The sequence below is a fragment of the Euprymna scolopes genome, chromosome 41 (assembly GCF_053919585.1).
Source record: "Euprymna scolopes isolate OS-2025 chromosome 41, ASM5391958v1, whole genome shotgun sequence".
NCBI classification, from domain to species: domain Eukaryota; kingdom Metazoa; phylum Mollusca; class Cephalopoda; order Sepiida; family Sepiolidae; genus Euprymna; species Euprymna scolopes.
Window position 1 is genome coordinate 60,797,968 of NC_136522.1, and position 10,852 is coordinate 60,808,819.

Consider the following 10,852-nt stretch of genomic DNA (forward strand, 5'->3'; position numbering starts at 1 on the left):
AACAGCAGTCCAAATAATCTAAGCAATACAACTATAGAGTCTTTATTACTTCATCTAGACTTGACCATATATACTCCAGACTGACCCAACAAGCAGCAAAATCTAACCCCTTCACTGTTAAGATCTCTAGATGCCAGAAAGCCTTCTGATAGTTTCTTTCCCCAAACGGCGAGATTTTGGAATTTTCTCCCTGCTACCGCGATTATACTAACATGCAGATGTAAAATGAACAGACATCTTGCTACTCAACTCCCCACTAGACATGATCCCAGATAGTAGAGCCTCTTAACATTCCTAGTGGCAATATGTCGTGTTAAGGGTGCAACACAGTAAATAGAAAAGTATTTGTGTGTGTGTGTGTGTATTTAGTGAAATATTTTTTAAATGTATTTATTAATTTAAAAAAAAAAAATGTAAAGATTTCGTATTTAAAAAACTAATGCTGTTTTTGTTTTCTGTTTTTGTCCAGGTTTTTTAGCGGCTGATATAAAAGGAACGCAGTTATTTCTGATCACTGATTACCATGACAATGGTTCATTGTACGACTACCTGCATAGTCACACGTTAAACGCAGTCGATATGTTGCGATTAGCGCACTCTGCCATTTCGGGCATTGCCTTTCTTCATGCAGAAATATTTGGAGCCAAAGGTATGTGAGATTCCTTCAACAGAATTGGATATCGACAATAACAACATCGACTCTTTTTTTTATTCTCTCTCTCTCTCTCTCTCTCTCTCTCTCTCTCTCTCTCTCTCTCTCTCTTCCTCTCTCTCTTCCTCTCTCTCACTCTCTCACTCTCACTCTTCCTCTCTCTCTCAGGCTTTGTTGTTTTTTTGTTATTTCTCTTTACATTGTTTATGATTGTTCTTTTTTTTTTTGTAATTTCTGTTTTTCCCTATCATTTTTTTCCTATCAGTTTTGTTTCTGTTTTTTCTCTATCATTTTTGTTTCTGTTTTCCCTATCTCCATTTTCGTTTCTGTTTTTCCCTATCTCCATTTTCGTTTCTGTTTTTCCCTATCTCCATTTTCGTTTCTGTTTTTCCCTATCTCCATTTTCGTTTCTGTTTTTCCCTATCTCCATTTTCGTTTCTGTTTTTCCCTATCTCCATTTTCGTTTCTGTTTTTCCCTATCTCCATTTTCGTTTCTGTTTTTCCCTATCTCCATTTTCGTTTCTGTTTTTCCCTATCTCCATTTTCGTTTCTGTTTTTCCCTATCTCCATTTTCGTTTCTGTTTTTCCCTATCTCCATTTTCGTTTCTGTTTTTCCCTATCTCCATTTTCGTTTCTGTTTTTCCCTATCTCCATTTTCGTTTCTGTTTTTCCCTATCTCCATTTTCGTTTCTGTTTTTCCCTATCTCCATTTTCGTTTCTGTTTTTCCCTATCTCCATTTTCGTTTCTGTTTTTCCCTATCTCCATTTTCGTTTCTGTTTTTCCCTATCTCCATTTTCGTTTCTGTTTTTCCCTATCTCCATTTTCGTTTCTGTTTTTCCCTATCTCCATTTTCGTTTCTGTTTTTCCCTATCTCCATTTTCGTTTCTGTTTTTCCCTATCTCCATTTTCGTTTCTGTTTTTCCCCTATTTTTTATTTTCACTACTGGGTTTCTCTATCTTAATTTCTGTTTTTCCCTATCTATCTTTTTACCGTTTCTGTTTTTCCTTATCTGTCTTTTTACCGTTTCTGTTTTTCTTTATCTGTCTTTTTACCGTTTCTGTTTTTCCTTATCTGTCTTTTTACCGTTTCTGTTTTTCCTTATCTGTCTTTTTACCGTTTCTGTTTTTCTTTATCTGTCTTTTTACCGTTTCTGTTTTTCCTTATCTGTCTTTTTACCGTTTCTGTTTTTCCTTATGTCTTTTTACCGTTTCTGTTTTTCCTTGTCTGTCTTTTTACCGTTTCTGTTTTTCCTTGTCCGTCTTTTTACCGTTTCTGTTTTTCCTTGTCCGTCTTTTTACCGTTTCTGTTTTTCCTTGTCCGTCTTTTTACCGTTTCTGTTTTTCCTTGTCCGTCTTTTTACCGTTTCTGTTTTTCCTTATGTCTTTTTACCGTTTCTGTTTTTCCTTATCTGTCTTTTTACCGTTTCTGTTTTTCCTTATCTGTCTTTTTACCGTTTCTGTTTTTCCTTATCTGTCTTTTTACCGTTTCTGTTTTTCCTTATCTGTCTTTTTACCGTTTCTGTTTTTCCATATCTGTCTTTTTACTTTTTTTTTTCTCTCCCTTTTCGTCATTTCTGTTTTCCTCTCTCCCTTTTCGTCATTTCTGTTTTCCTCTCTCCCTTTTCGTCATTTCTGTTTTCCTCTCTCCCTTTTCGTCATTTCTGTTTTCCTCTCTCCCTTTTCGTCATTTCTGTTTTCCTCTCTCCCTTTTCGTCATTTCTGTTTTCCTCTCTCCCTTTTCGTCATTTCTGTTTTCCTCTCTCCCTTTTCGTCATTTCTGTTTTCCTCTCTCCCTTTTCGTCATTTCTGTTTTCCTCTCTCCCTTTTCGTCATTTCTGTTTTCCTCTCTCCCTTTTCGTCATTTCTGTTTTCCTCTCTCCCTTTTCGTCATTTCTGTTTTCCTCTCTCCCTTTTCGTCATTTCTGTTTTCCTCTCTCCCTTTTCGTCATTTCTGTTTTCCTCTCTCCCTTTTCGTCATTTCTGTTTTCCTCTCTCCCTTTTCGTCATTTCTGTTTTCCTCTCTCCCTTTTCGTCATTTCTGTTTTCCTCTCTCCCTTTTCGTCATTTCTGTTTTCCTCTCTCCCTTTTCGTCATTTCTGTTTTCCTCTCTCCCTTTTCGTCATTTCTGTTTTCCTCTCTCCCTTTTCGTCATTTCTGTTTTCCTCTCTCCCTTTTCGTCATTTCTGTTTTCCTCTCTCCCTTTTCGTCATTTCTGTTTTCCTCTCTCCCTTTTCGTCATTTCTGTTTTCCTCTCTCCCTTTTCGTCATTTCTGTTTTCCTCTCTCCCTTTTCGTCATTTCTGTTTTCCTCTCTCCCTTTTCGTCATTTCTGTTTTCCTCTCTCCCTTTTCGTCATTTCTGTTTTCCTCTCTCCCTTTTCGTCATTTCTGTTTTCCTCTCTCCCTTTTCGTCATTTCTGTTTTCCTCTCTCCCTTTTCGTCATTTCTGTTTTCCTCTCTCCCTTTTCGTCATTTCTGTTTTCCTCTCTCCCTTTTCGTCATTTCTGTTTTTCTCTCTCCCTTTTCGTCATTTATGTTTTCCTCTCTCTCTTTTCGTCATTTCTGTTTTCCTCTCTCCCTTTTCGTCATTTCTGTTTTCCTCTCTCCCTTTTCGTCATTTCTGTTTTCCTCTCTCCCTTTTCGTCATTTCTGTTTTCCTCTCTCCCTTTTCGTCATTTCTGTTTTCCTCTCTCCCTTTTCGTCATTTCTGTTTTCCTCTCTCCCTTTTCGTCATTTCTGTTTTCCTCTCTCCCTTTTCGTCATTTCTGTTTTCCTCTCTCCCTTTTCGTCATTTCTGTTTTCCTCTCTCCCTTTTCGTCATTTCTGTTTTCCTCTCTCCCTTTTCGTCATTTCTGTTTTCCTCTCTCCCTTTTCGTCATTTCTGTTTTCCTCTCTCCCTTTTCGTCATTTCTGTTTTCCTCTCTCCCTTTTCGTCATTTCTGTTTTCCTCTCTCCCTTTTCGTCATTTCTGTTTTCCTCTCTCCCTTTTCGTCATTTCTGTTTTCCTCTCTCCCTTTTCGTCATTTCTGTTTTTCTCTCTCTCTTTTCGTCATTTATGTTTTCCTCTCTCCCTTTTCGTCATTTATGTTTCCATTTTTTTTAATTAATTTGCATACTTTTGAAATGGAATAATTTTACTGTTAATTTTTCAAGTTTAAAAATTTACAAATAATTGTTTGTGAGAAATAAAAAAAAAAATAATTTCTCCAAATAACAAAAAATATTTTGCTCTGATACAAAGTCAATTTTAAAATCCATGTTTTCTTTGCATTTGGAAATTCATTGAAGCTTGATTGACTCCAGAAAATGGTGTAATGCTAAATCAGTTCATTTCATATGTTAGCATAATTCTTATGCTGAGAATATATTTGGTCTTTCAGTCGACCGTTTTGCCACAAAATAAGATTCTCTTGGGTGTATTTGTTGGGTAGAAACAATTCAACTGGAACTTAATGTATGATTTTAATGTTTCTGTCATGTTAAAAACAAAATTATGCAACATAAAAGCTGAGTGTATATATAAAAAGCGTTCGTAGTGTGTGTGTGTGTGTGTGTGTGTGTGTGTGTGTGTGTGTGTGTGTGTGTGTGTGTGTGTGTAGGGGGGGGGTTGTGGATTCTTGAAAGAAAATGTTTGGAGATTCCTTCCTGGAGTCATTTGACCTAATTTTGTTTTTTGAAAAGTTATTTTCTTTCTCTTTTCTCTTCTCGTCTAGGCAAACCGGCCTTAGCTCACCGAGATATAAAAAGTACAAATATTTTAGTTAAGAAAAACGGCACTTGTTGTATTGCAGACCTCGGTTTGTGTGTCAAATATATAAGGTAAGTCTCCCCTACCCCTCTCTCTCTCTCTCTCTCTCTCTCTTTCTTTAGCTTTTTATCTATTCGTTTTTGTTTTTTCTTTTAATCTCCCTTTATTCTCCTTTTTTCTTTTTTTCTTTTTTATGCTATCGTTCTATTTAAACTATGTATTTCTCTCTCTCTCTCTCTCTCTCTCTCTCTCTCTCTCTCTCTCTCTCTCTCTCTCTCTCTCTCTCTCTCTGTCTCGGTTTGGTTTTTCTCTCTCTCTCGGTCTGGTTTTTCTCTCTCTCTCTCTCTCGGTCTGATTTTCTCTCTCTCGAAATTGATAGAGACTAGACCAAGAGAGATAGGTTAGACTGAGAGAGAGAGAGAGAGAGAGAAACTATTCTCTCTCTTGGTCTAGTTTCTGTCTCTCTCTCTCTCTCTCTCTTGGTCTAGTTCCTCTCTCTCTCTCTCTAGACTCTCTCTCTCTCTCTTTCTGTCTAGTCTCTATCTCTTTGTCTAGTCTCTCTTTCCTAGTCTTTCTCTCTGTCTTTCTCTCTCTTTGTCTAGTCTCTCTCTCTCTCTCTCTCTGTCCAGTCTCTCTCTCTCTCTCTGTCCAGTCTCTCTCTCTCTCTCTTCTTTCTCTCTCTCTCTCTCTGTCCAGTCTCTCTCTCTCTCTCTTCTTTCTCTCTCTAATCTCCCTTTTCTACTATTGATCTGTTCATCATTTTGTCTGATTTTTGAATTCATATCGATCAGTTCCAACTGATTAATGCATGTTTTTTTTTTTGTTTGTTTTTGTTTTTTCAGTGAAACAAATGAAGTCGAAATCGCATGTAATTCTCGAACGGGTACAAAACGTTACATGTCCCCTGAAGTATTGGATGATACGATCAACAGGAATCATTTTGAATCATTTAAACAATCTGATGTTTACTCTTTCAGTCTCGTCTTATGGGAAATTGCACGACGATGTGTTCATAAAGGTAATGACAGAGTTTTGCATATACATCTTCCATTTAAACTTATCAAGGCCCGAAGGCCACTCAGGGATAAGGGTTATTGCGTGTACAGTAATCAATGAGATAGTATTGTAGTAATCATTAGTATTGGAGGTTTGATAGAGTGTCATACTTAAGGGGGCGGTTTGTCAGTAGTTTGTTTATGTTGGACTTGAAGACATCCAAGTTGTAGTCGGGTGGGAAACAGGCAAGCGGCAGAGAGTTCCACTGGCGTGCAGTTCTAAGAAAGAAGCTTTGCTCATGGAATCTACGTTTGGATTTAGGCAAAAAAAATAGTGGGGAAAATTATTGACAGTAGTTTTAGCCAGATGGGTGTTTCTCGTGAAAGATTGACGAGGGGGGGGGGACGAGAGATTGGAGCTCAGACGAGCACCTGCCATGGAAATAACGATAAAACAAAGACAGGCTCGCAACGTATTCTCTCTTCCTTGTTTCGTCTTCTCTCTTCCCTTTTCCTCTTCCCTTTCACCCTTCTTTTCCCTTTCCCTCCTCCTCTTCCGTTTTCCACTTTTCCCCCCCTTCCTTTTTTCTTCTACTCTTTTCCTCTTCCTTCTCTTCCTTGCTTTTCCTCCTTCTCTTCCTTGCTTTTCCTCATCCTTATCATAATGCTTAACAATGTAACAATAATTAGTATATGTTGCAGTTTCCGTTATCACTTTGTCATTGGAGTAAAGTCTCTTTCCCTGGAACATTCTTTTGGGGTCTGCAAACAATCAGTAGTCACTGGGATGTAAATTATGAGAATACGGTGGGTGCCGAAACAATTTGAATGTAATTAATGTAGTTTTGTCATCATTTTAATCGACTCATGACATTGTTTTGATGAAAAAGCAATTTTCCTTCATTTGTGCCCCCCCTTTTTTTTTTCGTTTTTTTTTTTTCTTCTTTGTCATTTTTTTCTTCTTTGTCATTTTTTTCTTCTTTGTCATTTTTTTCTTCTTTGTCATTTTTTTCTTCTTTGTCATTTTTTTCTTTTTTGAAATGGCATTTGAAGGTTAATACTTTATAAAAATCATGGATAAGAAGAAAAGAGTTTGTGATGTTCCGTATTGACGACACAGTTTCCGTTTCACCCTCATCCATGAATTTTCAATTAAACGTGTATTCACAATGGAATCATCAAGATACACTTTTCACTTTCATTTTTTTTTTTTTTTTCATTTCAGTTTTTACATAAAATTCAAACTCAACGGTTATTTTTCTTCCTAGGCGACCGTATCTACACATTACCGTCATTTTGTGAATGATTTCAGTGGCCTAATATTTGTTTGAAGAATCAACTTCATTTCAATAATTGTGATTTTTAAACTAATAATCCTATTTCACCAGCTATGAGCACATAACTCCACTATATTGTGGATGCCTTGGGAAAGGCAAAAGGCTAAGGGAGTAAACCCCCAACAAAAAATCCAGTTTGGAGGAGTCCCGATGGGTGGATGGTGAAGCACTGCAACACCTTTTCAGCAACTCCTGCAGCTGCACTGGCTCCACCCGCCTTGCCTTTCTGTCGAACTTTGTTTGCAACACCAAGTGGGAAACCCTGGTAATTGGGTAAACCTAGCTTCCCTTATCACCTGCCCAGGCCTATATATCTCCAAAAGTCCCCAGAGGACGTCAAATCTTGGTGAAAGTGAACAAATGGTGCAGTTTTAGGCCTTTAACATATGTAAATTTGAGTTCTGCATCATGCAAAAAAGAAATGACTAAGTCCATCATTTGCGCCCCCCCATTTAGCCTCAAAAGTCCCCAAGGCCTTAACGTATATAAATTTGAGTTCAGCATTATGCAAAAAAAGAAATGACTAAGTCCATCATTTGCGCCCCCCACCATTTAGCCTCAAAAGTCCCCAAGGCCTTAACGTATATAAATTTGAGTTCAGCATTATGCAAAAAAAGAAATTACTAAGTCCATCATTTGCACCCCCCCCCCATTTAGCCATAAAAGTCCCCAAAGCCTTAACATATTTAAATTTTAGTTCAGCACCATGCAAAACTGCTAAATAGACATACACAGAAAATTTTGGACTAATATGGTAAAATAGTCCCAAAAGTGGAGTTTTTATTAACCCTAAAAGAACCCCTGGGGCACACCCAAGAGTTATCACGAAGTATAGACAAACAAAATTATATAGAAATCAGTTAGTTACAACTTTTCAGAAAGTTTTATAAAAATCCAAGGCATCATTTTTTTTTTATATAAGTACAAAAGTGTTAATTTTAGCCATTTTAAGCCAAAAGGCACCCCTATGGGAATAACCGGAGTTTTCCCAGAAAATACGTTCTGTTACATTTTTACTCATATCATGTTTAATGTTTGTGCAAAATTTTTTTAAATTCGAAGGCGTAGTTATTGAGAAAAGTGCGGACGAACAGAGCAGGGTGAATTTACAGGTCCACCTTCCTTTTGTCGAAGGACCAAAAAAGGCATGTATGTAATCAAGTTTGTCGGATGTTTTCATTCCGGTCTCCACATAATGTCGAGTAATCAGGAGAGAATACACACCATATTGGAGCCTACCTCTTCCTGCTCTGTAGACTTGTATATAATAAAGATGAAGGTATGTTATTTGAATAAACATTTTGTGAAAAATTCTGTTCTTGTGCTTTTTTGCAGGCATCGTAGAAGAAGCGCAATTGCCCTATTACGATTATGCGTCAAACGATCCAAGTTTTGAAGAAATGCGAAAAGTAGTTTGCGTGGAAAAGAAAAGACCGCTTGTTCCGAATCGTTGGAGCAGTGATCCGGTAAGTATTATCGTAAATTGGTTGGTTGGTTGTTTTGGTTTTACAGCATATCAACCTTTTTCAGGTTATTTAATGCCGAATCTAGTTATTTTGAGGAACGATTTTTAATGGAGTATATATTTTTTTTTTTTTTAAGCCAGATTCTATTTAACTCATAATTGGGACCCTAACAGGTACTACCACTCCAGGTCAGAGTGGACCTGGGAGCAATGACAATTAAAGGGTAGCTCTACACTCCCCAAGGCCTGCAAGGTGGGGCCTCACCATTGGATATAGTTTTAGGTCATATCCAGGACCGCTCACTAGTGGAACGATATTAATGTCAGAGCTATCCAGCTAACAGTGGTATAGTTAACAAAAAAGTGTATTAGCAAAAGTATGTTACAGAATTGAATTTTCTGTTTTTTTTTTGTTTTTTTTTAAAGTATTATTTAATCTTTCGTATTATGCTATTATAGTAAACTAGTAAGGAAACCCGTTGTTGCCCGGGATTAAATGATGATCAACGAATGTTTCACTCTCACATGTTTTCATTTGTCATTGAAATTGCTGAAATCGTTCATTTTTTCAATCAAATTGATTGCCTACTTTAGTTGACGACCCATTGTGGTAAACTCAGAGGAAGCTTCATATGCCTCCCTACAGTAACTTTATTGTAGTCTACATTGCACTGTAGAGAACCTACTATAGATTTTATAAAATTATTTTTTATATATAACAAGCCTGGGTGCAGGTTGTGTAAGGGTGTTGGTTGAGCAAAAAAAAAAAGAAATTGCGAGCACAAAAAAAAAACATAGTAATATGTTTTTTTTTTATTATTATTATTGTGGAAATCAGATCATTGGTTCTTTGTTACTTCTTATCAATACTAGTTATTATTAGGGCTATTTTCATTGTTTTGACTCTCTAGTATATATCCGACACAGTTAGACAATTGAGAACCACATTACTCTATCTAAAAACATATAAGATATTAACTGATATATACTCGAGAGTCAAAATAATAAAAAGAATATTCTCTTGTCATAGCCCTAGTTATGATTATGATCATGCTGTTGGGCGGGTTGCTTAAAGAGCATTTTGGTTCTTATTCAGAATTCAAACTAATTAAAAGAAAATATAGAAGAATATGGAAAAATCTTTGATGTATCTAACGGTCATAGAACAAAGATGTCATATTCCAAAAATCACAAATTGATTAGTTTTATTTTTTTAGTAAGAAAATCAAATTTCAAAGGACTGTCTTATGTCGCCATTTTAAAAATAAAAACAAGGGCAGATAACTTCACAATAATTCGAACTTGCAAGATCAGCCTTGTAGTAATAACAATTTTACATTAATTACTTAAAATGGTTTGAAAATGGTTTTCTTTATATAAATAAAACAACTACTTGATCCATTAATTTTTCACGGATTTACATTGCGAGCGAAACAGTCACATTTGCAAGTGATATTTTTTTTCAAAGTGGCGACTAGAAATAATAAAACTCTTATTTGGTGATTGCGTTTTTTTTTCACCAACATGCTTCCAATTTTTTTAATAAAACGAGACGGTCAAATTATTTAAACAATAAAAGGTTTAATAGAACAATATGTTCTTTTTTATTTTATTTTATTTTTTTTTTTTTACAAAGGATGTTTAAAAAAAACATCTGATAAAATTTTAATGTTTATACATTCAAATCTCAACATAAAATTCTATTTACATTTATTTAAAAAGAAATACAGAAAAATCTTTGTCACGGAACGAAGATACCATATTCTAAAAATCATGTGGTTTGGATAGCAACTTTTCTATTTAGCTTGTAAACGAAAATATTTAGTTATTAAAGGTCAACTAAAAATAAATTATTTTTGTAGAGCCCTGTTTTGGGAATATAATATTTTTGTTCTGTGATGGATAGGTACATCATAAAGATTTTTCTGTATTTTTGATTTTTTTAATTAGGTTAAATTCTAAATAAGAACCAGCATTTCTTTTTTGAAGGCCCAACTATTGTCTGCTCATTTCTGAGTATCGCTCTTTAACCCTTTTTTTTTTTTTTTGACAATTTCGAATCACTGAGTATTGCCCTTTAACCATTTTTTTTGACAATTTCGAATTACTGAGTATTGCCCGTTAACCATTTTTTTTGACAATGTCGAATTACTGCGTATTGCCCTTTAACCATTTTTATTTTGACAATGTCGAATTACTGAGTATTGCCCTTTAACCATTTTTTTTGACAATGTCGAATTACTGAATATTGCCCTTTAACCATTTTTTTTGACAATTTCGAATTACTGAGTATTGCCCTTTAACCATTTTTATTTTGACAATGTCGAATTACTGAGTATTGCCCTTTAACCATTTTTATTTTGACAATGTCGAATTACTGAGTATTGCCCTTTAACCATTTTTATTTTGACAATGTCGAATTACTGAGTATTGCCCTTTAACCATTTTTATTTTGACAATGTCGAATTACTGAGTATTGCCCTTTAACCATTTTTTTTGACTATGTCGAATTACTGAGTATTAACTTATAACTTTTTTTTTTTTTTGGCAATGTTGAATTTCTAAGTATCGCCCTTTAACCATTTTTATTTTGACAATGTTGAATTTCTGATTATCGGTCTGTAACCTTTTTTTTTTTTGGTAATGTTGCATTTCT

At 35.4% G+C, this 10,852-nt stretch overlaps 1 protein-coding gene across 2 annotated transcripts in view; it reads left to right on the forward strand.

Annotated features, from left to right (window-relative positions):
• LOC145266530 (bone morphogenetic protein receptor type-1B-like) overlaps window positions 1–10,852 on the forward strand; it is a 283,711-nt gene that overhangs the window by 245,089 nt on the left and 27,770 nt on the right. For both annotated transcript variants that reach the window (XR_013864736.1, XM_080122290.1), the window contains exons 7-10: window positions 470–649; window positions 4,365–4,470; window positions 5,242–5,417; window positions 8,067–8,197. Coding sequence is in view for 1 of the 2 variants with exons in the window: in XM_080122290.1 (XP_079978416.1) it covers window positions 470–649; window positions 4,365–4,470; window positions 5,242–5,417; window positions 8,067–8,197 (593 nt within the window). In the remaining variant the exon portion in view is untranslated. The remainder of the gene's footprint in view (window positions 1–469; window positions 650–4,364; window positions 4,471–5,241; window positions 5,418–8,066; window positions 8,198–10,852) is intronic.